We start from the raw sequence: 19,755 nt of genomic DNA, 5'->3' as shown, positions 1-19,755 counted from the left end.
AGGCTGCAGACAGCTTCGCAGCGCTGCGCTCAATGCGCTGCGCCACCGGGGAGGCCCTTTTGTTGGCCTTTGTAAGTGGACAGTTCAGATCCAGATTTTACTATATTTTTTAAAGATTTATTTATGCATAAAAGAACTGGGGTGTAAGCCAGAGTGCGGGGGGTGAGATGGTTCACCAGAGAGAGTAGGGGAGCAGAACAGGTGTATCTACTGAAATACACTGCTGAGGGGAACAGTGGGTGAGACAGGAGAGGTCTGCTGCGCCATCTGGGTTAGTTCCCTGGCTGGCCAGGGATCAAACTCATGCTGCAGTGGCTGGAGATAGCTTAATAGCGCTGTGTCTTTAACCCCTGTGCCACCAGGGAGACCCCCCAGATTTTATTATATTTAAGACAATCCAGAAATGTGACTTCCCCTGGACTTGTGTTTGTAGAGTAAATCATGTAGGTTTTACATAAAGTGTTACAGGAAATCTTCAAAGTAACCTTACCTAGCAGACACTAGTATTCCCATTTTGCAGATAAAGAAATAGAGGCACAGGATTGGGAGGAACTTTTTAAGGTACACAGCTACCATTGTGGCAGCATCAGTATTCTAAACTGGACCACCAGATTGTAACCATGTGACCAAGGGGTATTCAGGGACCCTAAACTATTAAGGAACACATTCTAAAAGGGCCTGTCCATTCAAACACACACAAGCAAAGGCAGACTCTTAGTGTGAAAGATTTTTAATTGGTGTGCAGAGAGAAAGAGAGAAGAGAAGAAAGGATTTCAAAAAACACACTCCTACTCAAACTCCAAAAATTACCAATCCCCTTCTGGGCAAAGCCCAACCAAGTCTCAGCCCAAAATGGAGCAGCTGAGGCAGGAAAGCTTGCCACATGCCTAAGGTCTGAGGAGTCTAAGGTCAGAAGGAGTTAAGCAGGTCCCAGAGAGATGGGACAGGAGTGACCCACAATTCAAAATGTACCACATAACCCATCATGAAGTCAAGATAATGGCTCTCACTGTCTCTGTCAAATGTTAAAGTCCCAGGAGCAGCCTCTCCACATGTCTCTAATCATGTTTCTCTCCTTCTAAGGGTCTCCCCCTTACTCCTTTGTCCTAGTTCCATTTATATATCCGTCTTGCTCCTTCACAGCTGCCCCCATTGAGTATGGCATGCTGGGAATTATAGTCACAGGTGGCTGCATGTAAGAGGAGTCTAAGGTCAGGAGGAGTTAGGCAGGTCTCAGAGATATGGGACAGGAATCCCATGGCGCTCATTTCCAGACCTGAACTGTGATACTACATCCCCCTTTGCAGGAATGCACTCTATAACAAGATGGCCGAGCTCCATCCAACTACATAGCATTTTCTCCAAGGTCTGAAGATGAGTCTTCCTCTTATATGTGTCTTCCTAGAAATTTTAGCTAAACCAGAACCTCCAGTTTACTTTAAAATAATTACAATGATACTTCTCACAACCTATGGCTTTCGATTTTTCCTGAATGCTGATAAACAATGCTAATTTACAAGGAGAAATGCTTATCTTAGGAGAGAAAAATTCCCTTTGTATAAACTAAGGAGAAATCCCAGGAAAGAAAGTAAAAAAAAAAAAAAAAAAGAACCAGGGTCAAAGACAGGGGAGAAAAAATAAGTCACTCTTTTTTTGGAGCAATGAACATTAAGAAAAATAAGGAGACTACTGACTCAACATTTAGGGAGTCTGCATTTGAAGATGACCAAAGAATAATGTCAAATATCTTTGGTGAAGTCTAATATATGGTTCCATCAATTTCCAAGGCCTAGGTGGAAACAGTGTGAAAGTTTGGCTTTGTATATTTTATAGTCATGGCTCCTTACCAAGTAAGACTCATACTAATAGTTATCAGGTTGTTGTTTTTGGTAAAGTGTAATTTTATAACAAACTCGAGTTGTCTTTTAACAAATGTGCTATTGTTCTCTGCATGTTATTATGCAGTTGGTGAAATAACATTAGCTGGTGGCTCTTGCATGGCTTTCCCTCTGCCCACCCAGATTTGTGCCTCCTTGAGACCAGGAGCAAGGCAAGGGGCAGAACAGGAAGCTTTTCAACACACGGTGACTTCCAAACTTTAACTGCTGGATTTCTAACTCCAAACAGCCCATAGCTCTCTGTGGAGAAATTGTTACCGTGCATTTGGAGAAAGAATAATTCAGGCTTTAAGACAGAGTTCTCTAGAGGCTATCAAATGATCATAAGGAAAACCATGAAGTTGGTTCAGCTTCTGGCTCTACATTTCAAAGAAAAAGGAGTGATAGAAAATTAAGGGTTGTTGAAAAACATAGTGGTGTGTGTTTAGAAATCACTGTACATAAATACTTATTTCTTTTCCTCATCCCTCAAGTGAGTCATTGTTTTCTTAGTAGGAATTATATCACTGTCTGTTTCTAAGAGTACGATCCAAGCTGTTGTGTAAATATATACCAACTGAAATACAATTGCTTACACAAAATGCAAAGCCCCTGCAAGTATCCGAGGTGTGTGATGGCAGAAAGAGGCAGCAGAAAAAGGCCAGACCTAAGGTACAGGGCATGCAATGGCCAAGGCGTCTGTCACAACTCTACAAAAAGCTTGACATATTTTTCTCCTCGGAAAAAGCATGTCACTTGTCATGAAATTCTAAATGCTATAGGTTGCATCATAAGTATATAGTTACATGTTTAAATATAATTTATGATCACACCAGTTATGACTAGGGGATGAAAGAGCAAAGAATATAAATATCTACTGGGCTCTGCCTAATTCTTTTTAAGCCTGTGGCAAAGTGGTAAACCCTCACTCCCAGCCTCTTTACCTTCTCTCTGACCAGCCACCACTCAATACCATTTAAGTCAATAATAAGGGTTGTGCAGGCCACACTCATAACACAGATTTGCTGTGTGCTTGGAGATTCAAGGCTAAAGCAACAGATGAGGTCGGCAGTAATTTTCACACAGGCACAAAGTAAAGGATTCATTAGTAAAAATCCTCATATGCCTTTTTGTCAGATAAAGTATAAGTTGTACAAAGTCCACAAACTAAGACCTTATTAGGATTATTTAACCATTCACATTCCCCAGTAGTGAGAATGAAAGGTCACTACTGATCTTTTTAAAAAACAACTTGGCAATGTCTATGCTCTGTGGGGAACAGGACAAGAGGAGATACTCTGGGATGTGGACGAAGATTTCAATATCGAGATGCTTATCAAAGTGTATTTACAGTAGAGAAAAAAATTGATGGAGGGGAGATCTAAGTCTTCCACAATATAAAAATAGTTAAATTATGATCAGCCTATATGAAGGAATATTATGCAGCCATAAAAAAGCATCTAAGAACAATTAGAACAATACTGATATATGCAAAATGTGAAGCAGGGATGAGCAAAAAGTTAAAATATTAAACTTTGTATATATTATGATCCTGATAAAATTATGTTTACGCATACAATAAATACTGAAAGAAAAATCAGTAGATTATATTGGTAGTTATTGCTGGTGGTGTTACTACTATTTTCATCATTATGTTTTTCTGAATTTCCCAAAATGACTATAATGATCTGATACTCATTATCATAAAAGTGATAATGTAAATATTACATCCAATTCATACAAAGTACTGGACTAGCTATGGTCTAAAAGCTGCTTTGTATTCACATAGCTTTTAAAAGAGTGGTCCCTACATAAACCTTACTGAGGAATTCAAAAGTTCTCAACAGTGAGGAAAATGCCTTAAAGGGGAGCTTTGATGTGTAAACCATTCAAGGTCTTCCCCCTTGCTGAGGACATGTTGTCCAAGGACAGAGGCTTACAAAATCCCTCTGTCAGTACTCATCTGCCTGTCCTAAAAACATGACCTAGCGAGTCACATTCAGTGAAATCTGAAAGAGGGGCAGAGGCCCCAGGTAACATAATGCGCCTGTAGCTCTGACAGGTGCAGCTTCACTCCTCTAAATATAAATTGATAGGCAGCTTGGAAATAATCTCTCCCAGGCTAAAAAAATGTTCTATTCTTTTCTATTCTGATCAGGCAAAAGAATGTTCTCTTCTTTATTTCTAACTCTTGATCTTGGTTAGTTTTATTTAGATTCGCTTTGCAATTACTTTCTATTCAAAGAGGAGCATTTCATTCAAAGAGCAATGATAGGACTCTAAGAAGAGGATAAGGAAACAAGATTTCCTTTCCAAAATCTTATATGAAGACAGGTTCAAACTGTTTTTAAAATGTGTTGAGGAGATAAGACATGAACGATATATTTTTTTACTCTCTAGATGAGCGAAGAACTGACTTAACACATATGTAAAGAAACATTGCCTTAAGTCAGAGAGAGAACTTAATTTTTAGTAAGCAGAATAATTCTTTTGAGAACACATAGAACTCTGCGCCCTTGCCGATTCCTGCCACGCACTCTCCCATTATCCCCAAACTGCTCGTATGGTCACTTCCCTTAGTAGCTTTCTCTGACCTCCTCCTCTTCCCAATGCACCCCCAGTGCCATCCCTGCAGTCTTTTTCTTAGCTCCCAAAACACAGAGACTTACCTTCCATCCATTTATACACATCCTTCACTATTTATTAGCCTAGGAGCTTCTTGAGAGTAAGATCATATTTTACTGATTTTTCCAGTTCCAGCACCCAGGTATATGGTAGTTACTACATATGTATGTCAATGAATGAATGTATGAATATATATGTGAATGAGAGAGTCACAGATGAGCCCAAACTCGAGGAAGAAGAGAGTGTTAGCATGAATAACTACAAAAATAAAAAATAAATCAGCTTATGGGAAAATGATAATTAGCCATATTTAGCCACTGCTAAATTTTTTTGTTGATTTTGGGAAAGGGTTGGTTTTTTTAAACAAAATTAAGGTTAAAATTTAATGCCAGTTAGTATCAAAGGAACGTGGTGTGCATTCACTGAAGGGTAGAAATTTTCCATTTCGGTCTCCTTTGTTGTTATAAAATGAGAGATTATATCTGGCCCAAGATTTTGTCTCAAGGCCAGTCTCGCTCTCAGATTCTGGGGCTCAGGACAGCTGTGAATTCTGCGGGCAGGGTTCTTCCAAGTTGCCATCCCAGCCCTATTCTGATCGAGAAGGACACTGGACTCTTTTCAAACTTACATGCCATGCTCTTACCTACCAAGACTGTGGTGTGCCACAACTAAGTTTAGTTCCACTCGCCTGGTCTAAAATAGTCATCTAAACCACAGGGGAAATTATTGCCCATGGTTTATTTCCTAGATCTATGTAAGGAAGATGCTTCCAAATCCTAATGCATTTACTTGCCCCAACTCCTTCCCAGTTTGGTTCGGATCACCCTTTGCCTGCATACATTTTGCAATACCAGTTGGCTCTTCCTGTGCCCACGCCTCTAGCACGCTTGCTACACTTGAGAAACTTAGCCAGTATTTGACTTAATAAATCTTCAATCTACTCATCAGCTAATAAAAGGAAGTTTAGAGATGGCAAAGGTAATAACGCAGAGAAACTGTATTTGCCAACAGCTGACCAACAGTTGTGTTCACAGGTGGTCCTTTATCAGATCTGCTGGTGAAGACAAGGAAGAAGACTAATGATCACTCTTCAGATGCAAAGACTGTCTGGGGAAGCTTTGTATTGAGCTGGAGATTTGTATTGGATTATTGTAACCCACTAGTGTTCAGTGTTTTACATCCCTAGTAAAATTAGAAGTTGTTCTTAAAGCAGGAATTCCCAAATACCATATTCAACATAACAAATTTTTGTATCACTAAATATATTCAATGTGACCTTTAATTGGAGATGATGTCCTTCCTGCAGTTTGTTGTTAACTGCTGTTAAAGAGTGTTTTTAGCTAAAAGCATGGTAACAGAGGATGCTAGGGAATTTTATTTTAATGTCTTTGGTTGGCATTTTATCTTTTTAAAACTTTTTTTAAAGATTTATTTTATTTATATAAGAACTGGGGTACAGGCCAGAGGCATGGGAGGGTGAGAGAATTCACTAGACACAGAGCGGGGAGCAGCACAGGCAGATGGACCGAAAACGCTGCTGAGGGGAGCAGCTGGCTAGATAGGAGAGGTCTGCTGCACCATGTGGGTGTCTCCCTGGCCAGCCAGGACTTGAACCTGAGCTGCAGAGACTGTGGACAGCTTCACAGCGCTGCACTCAACCCACTGCGCCACCAGGGAGGCCCTTCAGTTGGTATTTTAAAAAGCTGACAACCCCATATCAGTTTCCAAAATTCATTAAAACTAGGAAACTTATCTCTAGGTGGTGAGCTTATAGGTGAACACAAGGATTATACCTATGACTATATATGTATATTCAGATTGTTTTCATATGGAAGGAGGGGCTTCTGGTCTCTTCTAAGCTCCTCATGCTCCACAGACCTCAAGGGGTATCACAGAGATCATGGATGCCCTATAGGTACAGGTAGTTATCATGCGGATTCAAGGCAGGCAACGTCCTCCAAAATAAACCCGAGAAAGCCTCAACTAAATATAGGTACTGTGTGAGACGGACATTGGTCCTTCCCAGGTCCCAACCAACCTTATAAAAAAGGATTTTTACTGTATTCCTGTCACACTAACATTTGCACGGGACTGCCATCAAACAAGTGTTTGGTGTTACCTGTTTCTGACAGTATCATAGGATCTGGAAAGACACCAGATAAAGCGTCTTTATCTGATAAAGACGTCCTGAGAAGACGCCACCTAAAGCGGAGGGAAACACGCTGGGTATTCTCTAAGGCTGCCCGGGGGCCTGCGTGAGGCTGGGGAAGCAATGGTCATCTCTGGACGCTGGGGCTGAAGTGTAAAATGAAGGCGGAGCCGGAGGGATGGTGTGAAAGCAACTGCAAGTACCCCTGCGCTGCAGGGAGACTTTGCCCTGCTAAGCACTTTGCCTGGAAGAGGGAACTTTGCAAGTCATAGAGTTCAGCCCTCTTGCCACAAGGGATGCTCTTCTGTAGGCAAAACCCTCAGTCCCCTGGCGCCTGTCCCCGGGCTTCTGACGAAACAGTGACCCACAGCGCTCTTCCCAGGGTCTGGACTGCAGCCCTATCACTCTGGGCGCTCAGCCCGTCACGTGGCGGAGCGGTGAGCCCCAAAGCCAACCATCCAAGGCCACTGGTAGCCGGACTCGCGCCCCGAGTGCGCCCATTGGCTGCGGGGGGCGTTCACGTGAAAGCGGGTGAGGGATGGCGTCCCAAGTGGGGAGAGGTGGCACGAAAGTTAAATGGGGCCACGCTGCGCTGCGGCGAGGCCCCAGAGTCTTGGGTGAGGAGGAGAGCTGGATGCGCCCACGCGCCGATGGATGCAGCTATCCACTGAGCGCGCGGACCTGAGTCCCGTCGCAGCTGCTGCCCTGCCACCCAGGCACGGATGCTGCCTCGGGCGGAAACCTCGGCGCCTCTGGGCTATGAGCTGTACCAGGTACGTCCCGCCCCGGGCCCTGGAGTCCGGGTGCTCGGCTGCGCGAGCGGCTGTGAGGGGCGCGCACGGCCGCCCGTGCACTGTGGGGTTATGCTCCGGGAGTGGAGCACTCTTGACGGGCGCCGGTGAGCAGCTGCTTCCACGTGGAGAGAGCAATTCAGCGGCAAGAGATGGAAGGGAGCCGGGCCAGAGCCACGTGTTCCTCCGACGCGCGAGTCCTGCGGGAGGAGACCGGGGTGGGCTGCGCTGGGCTGGGGGGACTCGGAACTGCAAATACCCTTGCCCCCTGTTGTTCTGCATCGGGAACGAGTAGAAAGTGTTTATTTACATACTTGCTCCGACAAGTGGCACCCGACACTTCTGGGGGTGTCCCCGCAGTTGGGCGGTGAGGTCTGGAGCTAGAGGAAACAAGTAAGAGTCCCTGCACCTCTCTCTGGGCTCCGGGTTCCCTGTAAAACTCAAGGAAACACACTTGTCGGGCGCCCAGGCCCCAGGTCTGAGGAGTTTGGAGCGCTGCGGCGGCCGCGGCCTCCCGGAGCCCAGGCACCTCTGTCCCCGGACCCTGCCCGGAGACCAGGCGCCCCGGGCCGGCGGAGGCCAGGCGGCCGCTCAGGGGCGCTGGCGCGGCGCCGCTCCGGCCTGGGTAACCCCGCCGGGGCCCCGCCCTGCTGTGATAACTTGGGCTCCTCCTCCTCGGCGTCTTCCTTTCCCCGCTGGTCGCAACTCCGGGAACCCAGCGCAAGCCCGGCCTCCCGGACACACTGACGCTCACGTAGTTCGGTGGTGGTGACCTTGCCTGCCGCCTCCTCCGAGCTCTTCGATGCAGCCAGCGGGCTGGGGAGGGGGCTTCTCCGAGGCCCAGAAGGTGGGTGCCGGCAAAGGTGGAGATTCTAGGAGGGGCTGGGGAAGGCGTGCAGTCCTGGAAGACTGGACTGAAGGGGTCAGGGTCAGAGTGACCTGTGGCGTCTTCCTGCCTGGTCGCTCTGTCCTGCCCCATCCCTGTGCCCTTTTCATGCCACCTTTTTGAACCCAGAGAAGGGGGATGGGGAAGGAATAAGCTGCCAAAGAGGGAGTAGCAGGACTTAATGGAAGATTTGGGGCCTGTCAGGGCATTGTATCCTGCAGAAGAGGGAAAAAATTGAGGAAAGACAAGTCGTGAGAACTTGGAGAGTTGCTGAATGGTGTGGTAGCCTGTGGTTGTGTGGCCAGGCCTCCCTGGGAGACCTGGGGTCCAGAAAGAGTCTTAGGACTTTGAGCTAGGTGCAAAGAGGAGGAAATAGTTCATTCTGCAGAATTATGCAGGAGCCAGCACTAAAGTGAAGACAGCAAAGGACTTCCCACAAAAGTGGATTGAAGTATTTAGGGGAAAGTTAGTGGGAAGAACCATTAGACATTATTAATAACTAAGAATGTCAGAGTTAGACCTCAGAGGAGAAAGCTCAAGTTCAGAGAGGTTGAGTGATTTGTCCTGAGCAACACAGCTACGTAGGGGGCATTTCTGGACCATTTCTCTATTTCATATTGGACACATTTAGATGGGAGGGACTGCTCTATTTTAACTGGTCTTTTTCCGCTAATATGCAGCTCATTCACAGGTATTTATCTCAAAGGTGCCTGATGAAGGTGCAGGACAGAGGACTACAAGTGACTTTAAAGGCTGTGAATAGGAGCCCCATGTCTGAGTACGAAGGGAAAGATGTCACCTCTGTTTATACTGTGTCAGCCAGACCTTTTTCGAGGGAATAAAGAAATGACAAAGGGGTAGATTGCCATGTCTTTAAAAAATTATAACCTGGTTGTGACTGCTCAGCTAACTTGGTTGTAGTTTAATGCAGTCGTTGGTGGAGTTTTGGAGAGTGGAGGGAAATATGTCCTGGCTTCAATGCAAAAAAAATAAAATTTCCCTATAAAAGACACAGCCAGAAAGTAGCTCAACTGTCTGAAAAGTTATTTTCTGTATAAGTATATGGTTTTCACGAGAAAAATCACCATGGTGTCTCCTCCTGGCCAGCTGTCTAAAGAAGGGATGTTACCTGTCGGTGGTGGAAGAGAGGAAGCATTTATGCAAATCTCTTCATATTTTCACCAGTTATCTGGGGCTCTTACGGTTTGTCCTCTTTCAGTCTGGAACACTACACCCTGCCCTTGGGCATGGTATGGCAAAATTGATCTCTTGGGCCTCTATCTGGAAGCAAAGTTTTTGAGAATCCATACTGGTCTGTGGAACAGCTATTCATACTCACATCCTGTAGTCAGCTGATATCCAGGTCGTATACCATGCTTTGTGTCAGTGTGTGTCCCTGTCTTCTCATTCTGTTGTTTTGTTGTTTTTTTTTTTTTTCCCATGGTCAACATGACATATATTTCCTGGCCTGGAAGAGGGGAAGGGCTGTGGTAGTAGGAGAGTGTATTTAAGAAGAAGAGCCTGTTGAAATTACCATTTGTGGATAAAACACCTGTTCAGCTGCCTTCCTTTCAGGGACTTAAGAATCTCTTACCTTGCATATCTAAGTGGCTAGGAATAATTCTGGGTAATGGGCATTCCTGTCACAGTCTCCTGGGGAATTCCTGAGCAGAGGATCCAGAATGTGTACACCAAACCAGCCCTTTAGTGGTGCACTGATTCTAGGGAAAATATCCATTTACTAAGTGGAAGCTACCTGAGAGGCTAAGCAAGGGGGCTAACAGGTCATACCCTAGAGTGAGGCCACAGGGGTTATGTCCTCAAGTGAAGAGATTTTGAGCAGGGGGTGCTTGTGCAATGCTACTGGGGCAGTAGCCCTGGTAGTAATGCTTGGGTCACCAGGTGGTTAACCTTACTTTTGCCTTTCATGGAATAATATTGCAAAACCAATCAGGCTATAGAAAGTGCCCACTGATTTATTTCATGAGCTTTGGCTCTGACTAGAACTTCTCCTCCTCTTCCCAGATGCACTTGTTCTTACATCTGGGTGATAAAAGAAATCACAAGGACAAATATATGGAACTGGGGCCTAGCAGTGAAACTTTACCAAGGTCTTCCACTAAGTCTTTTTAACCTGCAGGATTAGAATTTGAGAGTGATTTTAGTCAACTGCAAGTGTGCAGATTCTTAAACTGATTCCTTAGCTTTCGAATTGTTTCCACAATATCTTGAAAGTTTTCCAACCATTTTCTAATGAGCTGTTTGAAAGTTGTGCAGGAAAGCACGTATGTAGTTAGTTTGCAGAGCTCATTGGACTTGCATAGAGAACTTGCAGTTGACCTTGTGCTGACTCAGACAAGGAGGAAGCAGCTGTGGTCAAGGAGGCACGCTCCTCCCTCAATTCTCACCCAGGTTTTCAGGGTAGGTAGAGTGGAAGGGACTGGATGCAAAGCTTTGTCTGCTGTTCTGTTGGTTTTTAATCTGCACTTAATAAAAATAAAGCACCTGTCTAAGTTAGAACTGAAGGTGTCGTACCAATATATTCTAACAAAGTTTTGCAATGGACAGGGAAAAAGAGAAATTCAAGTAACTTGTGAGTATAGGTTTTACACTGATTATTTAATCCACTGACCCTCTTTAATGCTATCATGCCCAAATCAGTCAGAACTTTCCTTTCCAGAATAATTGCATGGCTATAAGATCAGATAATAGACAGTAAATTTGTCCTTAAAATTTTTCACTTATTCAATTTTGTTAGGGAGGAAATAATAAGGCAAATATATTTTTTAATGAACACTTACTTAACTATGTTTTATATGCTATAAATTATTGTTTTATTTGTCTGTAAATTTTTATGTTTCGCCAAGTGGTTGGGTTTTTTTATTTGCATTCTATGGCAGTGATGTACTTCTTTTGGAAAATGGGATCAAATCCAATATGACTTTGTTGTTTCTCATTTAAAAAAAAAATAGATTTGGTTAATGCAAGTCTTAAGTTGAAAACGAGATTGCCAAACTAAACAAGTAGTCCCAGCTCTTGACAGAAGATGAGCAAGTTTGCCTGTGCATATCCTTAACTACCACTATTACCCAACAGTCCCCATAGGGTGGGAACTTGAGTAGACCTGAGAGTGAGTACCCCAGCACACCACCAGTGACCTATGCCTTTATCTTAGTGAGAGGAATATGTTTAGAAACTAAGGCATATCTTTGTGTTCTGTGATTCTCAGACTAGAAATCTTAATCCTAGTTTCATCATTAACTTCTTCAGTTAGCAAATCATAATAAAATGAGAATATAAATTTGCCATGGTAATTAGAATGATAAAAATTGCAAGACTTTCATGAAGCAGTGTTGGATGTGTTTTTGAAAAATCTTAAATTTTTTTTTTTTAAGATTTATTTATTTATTTATACAAGCACTGGGTACAGCCAGAAGCGCGGGAGGGCGAGAGAATTCACCAGAGCCAGAGCGGGGAGCAGAACAGGCAGACTGACGTAGTACACTGCTGAGGGGAGCAGCGGGCAGCAGGAGAGGTCTGCGCGCCATGTGGGACCCTCGCCTGTGGCCAGGGATGGAACCGGCGTTGCAGAGGCTGCGGGCACCTTCGCAACCCAGCACTCAACCACTGCGCCACTAGGGAGGCCCAATCTTAAAATCTTTTAAGGTGCTTTTTTGGATTCCTTTTTTTATTATAGATGGGATATTATTTTAGAAAATATAAGAACAAAACAGGAATCAGAAATTTTCTGAAATCCCATCATCTTTGTATTTATGCAATTTTAAGTATTTCTGTGCTACATTTTTGTGTATGCATATACATATTTCTCCTTCTTCATTTTTTTACATTAACTATGTATTACAAGGTTTTTTCATGCCATTTAAATCTTATTCCAAATGGTGATATAAGATTTTGTTACACGAATGTGGTATACTTAATTAAACCAGATTCTTGTTATTGATCAAAATTTAGGTAATCTGCTCTCTCTTTATCCCCAATTAATGTTGTACTGAATATTTTAGTATATTATCTCCATGTATTTTTTGTTTCCTTAATACCAGCATGTGATACTAGAACCCAAAATAATAAGAATATTTAGAAATATTATGCCAATTTAGACTATTACAAGTGTTTGTATTACCTTTAAAAATTCTTTCCTAGGGCCTCCCCGGTGGCGCAGCGGTTGAACGCTGGGTTGCGAAGCTGCCCACAGCCTCTACAGCACCATTTCAATCCCTGGCTGCTCCCTGGCCACCGGAGGAGGGTACCACATGGCGCGCAGACCTCTCCTGCCGCCCGCTGCTCCCCTCAGCAGTGTACTTCGGTCTTTCTGCCTGCTCTGCTCCCCACTCTGGCTCTGGTGAATTCTCTCACCCTCCCGCGCTTCTGACTGTACCCAGTGCTTGTCTAAACAAAAACAAAAACAAAACAAAACAAAAAAAACAAACAAATAAATAAATAAAGCATGCCTCTATATATAAAAAAAAAAAGACTAAAAAAAAAAAAATTCTTTCCTAACTCAGTAGATAAAAACAAGCATTGTTCTCTTTCTTTCCTTCTTTCTTTCTTTCTTTCTTTCCTTCCTTCCTTCCTTCCTTCCTTCCTTCCTTCCTTCCTTCCTTCCTTCCTTCCTTCCTTCCTTCTTTCTTTCTTTCTTTCTTTCTTTCTTTCTCTTTCTTTCTTTCTTTCTTTCTTTCTTTCTTTCTTTCTTTCTTTCTTTCTTTCTTTTGAGGCAACATTTAATTATAAACTGTTTATATTTTCTAACTTAAATTTATTTTTTTAAATATATATATATATATATATTTAGATTTATTTATTTATTTATGCAAGCACTGGGTACAGTCAGAAGCACGGGAGGGTGAGAGAATTCACCAGAGCCAGAGCGGGGAGCAGAACAGGCAGACGGATGAAGTACACTGCTGAGGGGAGCAGCGGGTACGCAGGAGAGGTCTGCGTGCCATGTGGGACCCTCACAGGCTGGCTGGGGATCGAACCAGCGCTGCAGAGGCTGCGGGCAGCTTCACAGCCTAGTGCTCAACCGCTGCACCACCTGGGAGGCCCTTCTAAATTAAATTTCTTATAAGACTAGATATTTTGCATATTATGGGCCACTTTCATATTTTATCAATTTCCTATTTCTGCTCTTTGCTCATTTTTCTATGTGGAATATTTGACTGTTATTGTTTGGTAAGAACTCTTTATATATTAAGATATTAACTCTTTGCTGTCCTTTTTCTTAAGATTTGTTTTTATTTATGCACAGAAGAGCTGGGGTGCAGGCCAGAGGTGAGAGGTTGGGGAGGTGAGAGGATTCACCAGAGACAGAGTGGGGTGTGGAACTCTTTGCTATCCCTTTTTTTGGTAAAATGCTTTCCCATTTGTCTATAATCTTTTGGTTTTATTTATTTTTCACCTATAGACAAATATGGTCTTTATGAAGTCAGATTTAATCTAATCTTTTATCATAATTCTTTGTGCTTTTTATTCCTATAGATGCTAATTTCACTATAGTGAAAAAAAAATTCACCCATGTGAAAGATTTAAAAATACAAAATTGCTATTTTTTAAAGAAAGATTTTTTAAAGGATGACATAAAAATCTATATACATTTAATGGAATCAGGTTTGTGTCTGTCTGCACTAATGAAAAATCACTGTCTAGCATAATGGCTGGCATGGAGTGCTCATCAATCAATACTTGTAGGAGGAATTAATATCTTTTATTGGATTAAAGCAGTATTTACCAAAGTATGTGCCTTAGAACATGTGTTCTGCAAGGTGCATCACAAAAAAGGGATCCCTAGTCAGGTAAGTTTGGGAAACTCTGCCAAGAATATTACCTTTACATTATTCCCCATGGCCCATCAGCGTAACAAAGGCCTCAAGAAATTCTGACAGACAAACCCATGAACGTAGTTGTAAAACCAGTAGTTCCATACGTGTATATTTGTTTGTTTTGACCTTGGGCTTCCTTCCCCTCCCTCCCCCTTTACACTCCTTATCATCCTAGAAACAATGTTATGCTGGACCACACTTGAGTCAACACTGACCTGTAGCCAATGGGGGCAGAGATAAAGGAAAACACTGTTTGCCAGTCCCTGCTGGAATGATGAGTTTAAACATCTACCTGATCTCTGCTGTTTTCTTTCTTTTCCCCTATTGTCAGGGTTCTAGCCTATTCAAATAACCCCAATGATGGCTGTGGACATAGAGTATGGATACGGCTGCATGGCCCCTTCCTTACACAGAGAGAGGTTCACCTTCAAGACCTCACCAAAGCCAAGCAAGCCTCTGAGGCCTTGTATTCAGTTGAGCCGCAAGAATGAAGCCAGTGGAATGGTGGCCCCAACCATCCAGGAGAAAAAGGTGAAAAAGCGGGTGTCCTTCGCAGACAACCAAGGCCTGGCCCTGACAATGGTCAAAGTGTTCTCAGAATTTGATGACCCGCTAGATATTCCATTTAACATCACTGAGCTGCTAGACAACATTGTGAGTCTGACGACAGCAGAGAGCGAGAGCTTTGTTTTGGATTTTTCACAGCCTTCTGCAGATTACCTAGACTTCAGAAATCGGCTTCAGACCGACTGCGTCTGCCTTGAAAACTGTATGCTGAAGGACAAAGCAATTGCAGGCACCGTGAAGGTGCAGAACCTTGCCTTTGAGAAGATGGTGAAAATAAGAATGACATTTGACACTTGGAAAAGTTTCACAGACTTTCCCTGTCACTATGTGAAGGACACTTACGCTGGTTCAGACAGGGACACGTTCTCCTTTGACATCAGCTTACCTGAGAAAATCCAGTCCTATGAGCGAATGGAGTTCGCTATCTGCTATGAGTGCAACGGACAGACATACTGGGACAGCAACAAAGGCAAAAACTACAGGATCATCCGGGCTGAACTGAAATCCACTCAGGGAACAGTTGAGCCACAGAACGGAGCAGATTTGGGCATATCCTTTGACCAATTTGGAAGCCCTCGCTGTTCTTACGGTCTGTTTCCGGAGTGGCCTAGTTATTTAGGATATGAAAAGCTGGGACCCTACTATTAGTGACTGCATGTGGTGAAGCGTGACAAGTCCATGCAGAAAAGCCTAGCTGCTGTCACAGTGGGATGGAGACGGAAGCCGAGAGAAAAGTCGAACTGCCATTAGGCACCATTTTTGAAAGGAAAGGATCCTTTTCACTTTTTTCTTCAACCAGCAAATCCAGCCAGGTCCAGATCACAGACCCAGCTTCACACTGGGAGAGGATGTGGTATGCGGGACTGTTGGGCACCCCGGCAACCAAGAGGGTCCGGGCAGGATGGTGATGGGAGGGGTCTGGACAACACCCAGGCCTGTGGGCAATCCTGGCAAGGCTGGGGGGTGGTGACTGAACAGTGGGCAGCCAGAAGTGTGTGGGCTACCTCGAGGAGCCGCTCCTCTCTCCCTGGATGGGAAAGAAGTCACCTGAAGTCACTCCAGCCCTGGCCACCTCCCACTGGACCCAGGCCATGTGTCTCTGAGTGTCCCCCTCCTTGTCAAGCCCTCCCTGCCTGTCGCTGCTGCTGTTGCATGTCTACACCAACTTCACCCTTTAACTCTGTGCATTTCCTGCATTGTGCTTTCCTCCACTGTTCATCTGATGTTCAGGAGAAGGACAAAAAAGCAAATTAGCTTGTGACAGAGACAGACATTTCCTCTTTGTGACCCCACACGTGTGTGTCAGTAGAGGACAACACAGCAGGGACAAAAGAAAGGGACCCCCCCCCCATGAGGAGCAGGCAGGACAGTTGAGGGGAAACACAGTTGGCTTTTTCCTCTTGGCTTTTGGGGGAGCTTTCTAAGCACTCACTCTTCCCTTGAGTCACCAGCCAGCTCAGTTACAAGATTTGTTTGAACCTGCCTGGCTGGTTTGCAGGTGTCTTGTTCTTCACAAAAGGAGCTTAGATCTCCTTTCCTGGAGAGTCTCTGTGTCTGCTACATTCAGGACATTTTCACCTGCAGATCCAGTATCCTCAGAGCCATCAAAAAATGGTTTAATTTTGACTGTGATTTACAGTGTCCTAGACACTTTACCAGTGTCCAGGGACTTCTGTTTGGGTGTTCGTATTTATGGTATTTGAGTTATATAAAGGGATAGGGGAGAGAAACCTTACCAAGTTCTCAGTTTGTTTGAAATGCTGGTCATCTCTGAAACATCAAAGCTTAATTGTTCTCAACTACATTGGACTAAAGAATCAAGTCATTGGTTCATGCTATTGGGAGACCCCTGGTACTTTCATTGTTAGATGGATCCCCAAATCCTGTGAATTTTCTTGGGCAAGATTAGTTTGTACTTGGGGATGTTTATAAAATATTTTTACATGTGTATTTGTAGAAGGGCAGGGTTTTTTTTGTTTGTTTTTTTTTTTTTTTTTTCCCTGTATTGTTTTGTTATTGGTGCTTGGTTAAATGACTGTCCTATATTCCTTATTTCTGACCTTACTAAGGTGGGGTTTTCCTATGGGAGGCAAGAAGTTGAATGCACAGCCTTCTGGATTTGGGGGCACAACTATCAGGCTCTGTCCACAAACAGTGTTCTTTTGTTTGTATTTGCCAGATCAATTTTAAAAGCCCTCCCAGCTTCAGAAACTTTGTAAATCAATGTCAGGCATGCCTGCAATGCTTTCGGTCCTAGAATTTTATGGTTGGGTTTTTTTTTCCTTTTTTGAACTTTAAAATATTTTGATTTTTAAAATATTCTTAAGTGATATTCAGTGTAATTCTTGTTCCTAAAATTAACTGTTACTAGTCTGCAATCTAGTGCTTTACTTTCTGTGCCTCTCCCAGGTAGCTGGCACTCTGGGATTACATGGCTTGTAGGGAAAATCACATTTTTAGCCTATGCTGAAATTGGGCAGAAGTGTGTTGTCTCTAAGCATACCTTCTATTAAGCACATAGGCAGTACTTTCCATGTTACAAATCAGAACTATTAATAGTGTTGATCTAAATCTAATGGAAGTAAAATGAATTTTATATATAGGTCATGAGTTTATTTTAAGAAGTTCCCTCCCTCCTCCAATTGAGAAAAGGTACAAGGTGCACTGTCATTTACATGTTCCCCACACTAAAGCTAACATGATCATTCTATGTTCACAAGAAAGATACCTAAAGTGTCTTTAGAATAAAGCCTGTTTGATATTCATAAATAATGACCCTAAGACATTCCTGTGTCAAAATTTGAAATATGGTAATTCAGTGATAAGTATCTCTTCTAAAACAGCCATAAACCCTCTCCCACCCCCACCCCCCTGCCTTCTTTACTCCCAGCTTTTTGCTGGGAGCACTAGTTGCCAGCCCCTAGCCAGTGCACCTGGGAAACCCACCCCACCAGGCAAGCCCTCACCTGCTTGCAAAAACCCTTCTCTGGCTCGAGAATCTGGTGCCTCACTTCCTTGTCAGCAGCCTTGCCATTTAGTGACAGTAGCAGTAGCTGAAAAATACTGCGTTGTCTTTACATCTTGCTCTCTTTGGTCCAGTTCTATCCCAGGGTATCATCAAGTGGCCTTGGAAACCTCTCCTTATTTCCTAGCTCGCCAGCACTAGGCAGTGTGTGTCACGCTCTTCAGAGGACACCTGGTTTCTCACTGGAGACTTCCTGCAGTCTCACGTGTAGGTTTGACTCCCCGACAACTCTTGGTTATGAAGACAAATGAACCCTAGTCCTGGTGTGTTCCCCATGTCCCTGGAAGGCCCAGGCTCCTGCTGCTGGTGTGAGTTGTCCAGGAATGGGGAAGCTGCTCCGTTTTTGTTTCATAATTATTCCCCCAAAGGTCCTGGGAAGCCTGTGCAAATTAGGTGCAATAAATAAGCGGAACTTTCTAAAGATGTATCATAAATAACCTCTCAATGTTTCTTGGAAGGTAGGAAGCATTTAGTTGGATATCTTTTTTTTTTTTGTAAGTATTGGTGTTATAGGGGAGTTGGTGAGAAATAATGGAGTTACGTAGTTCTCTAGAAATTCAACCAATTTCAGTGTCCCAAGTAGAATTCATTTTATCTCTAAAATTTCATTTTAATGGTGGCAAAGCATTACTCTTTCAAAGTATTTTTTTAAAGATGTCAATTTTGAACTGCTAAAAGAATGTTTTGTGGTTTCAATTTTTGCATTTAATTTGCTTTTTAACAACAGGCATGACCTGTCATCACGTGGATATTAAATAATAGGTTATATATACATACGTACGTGTTTAAAGCTCGTTTTATCAGAGGTGCCCATTTTCTGGGTCTTCCCTCTCAATATGCAAACCGTGGTGAATGTCTCTGGTTTCGCTTTTGAGATGTCTCAACTGAGTGTGGATTACAGGAGTAGCCTCGTGGCTTTTGGCCCTCCTGATGGGATCACTACAATTGGGGATAAGAAGTTACATGGATAATGGGATCTTACAGATCATCTAAAGACAGTGTTGGCAGTTTCTCTTCATTTCTTGCAGTGGAACACATCTGCGGTGGAGAAGGAGAGCTGTGGTTTCGGGCAGCTTTCCTGTGTGGTGACTATAAAGCATTCAGCCCAAGTGGTAAAGCTGTGAACATTTGTACAGTGCTATTTATCAGTTCCTAGAGATTGCTGGATCTGTAAGGACTCCAAGAATGCAGCTGTGACGATGTGGTTTCACTTTTACATCAGTAATGTCGAACTGAAGACTCATCTTCATTCAATGCCTAAAAGTGCCTTGTCAAAAGATTTCTATGTTTTGAAAATAAATATTTTTGTACACATAGCGAAAGGGGAAATGCACTTTACAATCACAAGGTTGGATGTATTTTGTATGGTGTAAGAGAGTGGTTTGTATCTCAAACACAAATGTAATAAAGGTAGAAAAACAAAACTGAAACTATCCTTTTTTCTGAAAGCAAGTTTTAATAAGGTGTAAATATGTCATTTAACATTAAAACTGAAGGGAAAAACACACACACACACCAAAATCCAGTTTCAACTTCACATGGCATGAGGCAGCTGCCACAGGTAAGTTGTAATCTCTACAGCCAGCCCTACGACCGATACAACAGTTTGAAATGTGTTTGCTGGCCAAATAACTCTGATATAAAAGTAGCCTCCCATTCTGGTGTTTGGACATGGGTTAGGCTATTTCTAGTCAGAATTTCTTTTTTTAAAGATTTATTTATTTATGCATACAAGAGCAAGGGTATAGGCCAGAGGTGTGGGGGGGTGAAAGGATTCACCAGAGACAGAGCAGGGAACAGAACAGGCAGATTAACCTAAGTACACTGCTGAGGGGAGCAGCAGGCAAGTCAGGAGAGGTCTGCTGTGCAATGTGGGTTTGTCCCTGGCCGGTCGGGGATCAAACTCATGCTGCAGAGGCTGCAGATTGCTTCATAGTGTGGTGCTTAACCCCTTGCACCACCTGAGAGGCCCCCAATAGTCAGAATTCTTTAAAATGG

General features: G+C 43.3%; 1 protein-coding gene across 4 annotated transcripts; it reads left to right on the top strand.

The window, feature by feature from the left end:
* The first annotated feature begins 7,337 nt into the window (after positions 1 to 7,337).
* On the top strand, positions 7,338 to 19,212 carry PPP1R3B (protein phosphatase 1 regulatory subunit 3B). 4 transcript variants are annotated; one of them, XR_008553967.1, is made up of 3 exons: positions 8,149 to 8,289; positions 14,497 to 15,585; positions 17,832 to 19,212. XR_008553967.1 is itself a non-coding variant. In XM_054700834.1 (2 exons), exon 2 carries the CDS (start codon positions 14,523 to 14,525, stop codon positions 15,378 to 15,380), a length of 858 nt encoding a protein of 285 aa, XP_054556809.1. In that variant the 5' UTR covers positions 7,338 to 7,424; positions 14,497 to 14,522; the 3' UTR covers positions 15,381 to 19,212. The 4 variants fall into 4 exon arrangements, 2 of the variants coding, with proteins under 2 accessions (XP_054556809.1, XP_037381892.1); XR_005128118.2 differs by having other exon boundaries at positions 18,786 to 19,210; XM_054700834.1 differs by lacking the exon at positions 8,149 to 8,289 and adding an exon at positions 7,338 to 7,424 and having other exon boundaries at positions 14,497 to 19,212.
* The last annotated feature ends 543 nt before the right edge of the window (positions 19,213 to 19,755 follow it).

This window comes from Talpa occidentalis, unplaced genomic scaffold (assembly GCF_014898055.3).
Source record: "Talpa occidentalis isolate TD23 unplaced genomic scaffold, MPIMG_talOcc4v2.1 talOcc4.4, whole genome shotgun sequence".
Taxonomy (NCBI): domain Eukaryota; kingdom Metazoa; phylum Chordata; class Mammalia; order Eulipotyphla; family Talpidae; genus Talpa; species Talpa occidentalis.
This window is presented reverse-complemented; position numbering and strand designations above follow the sequence as displayed.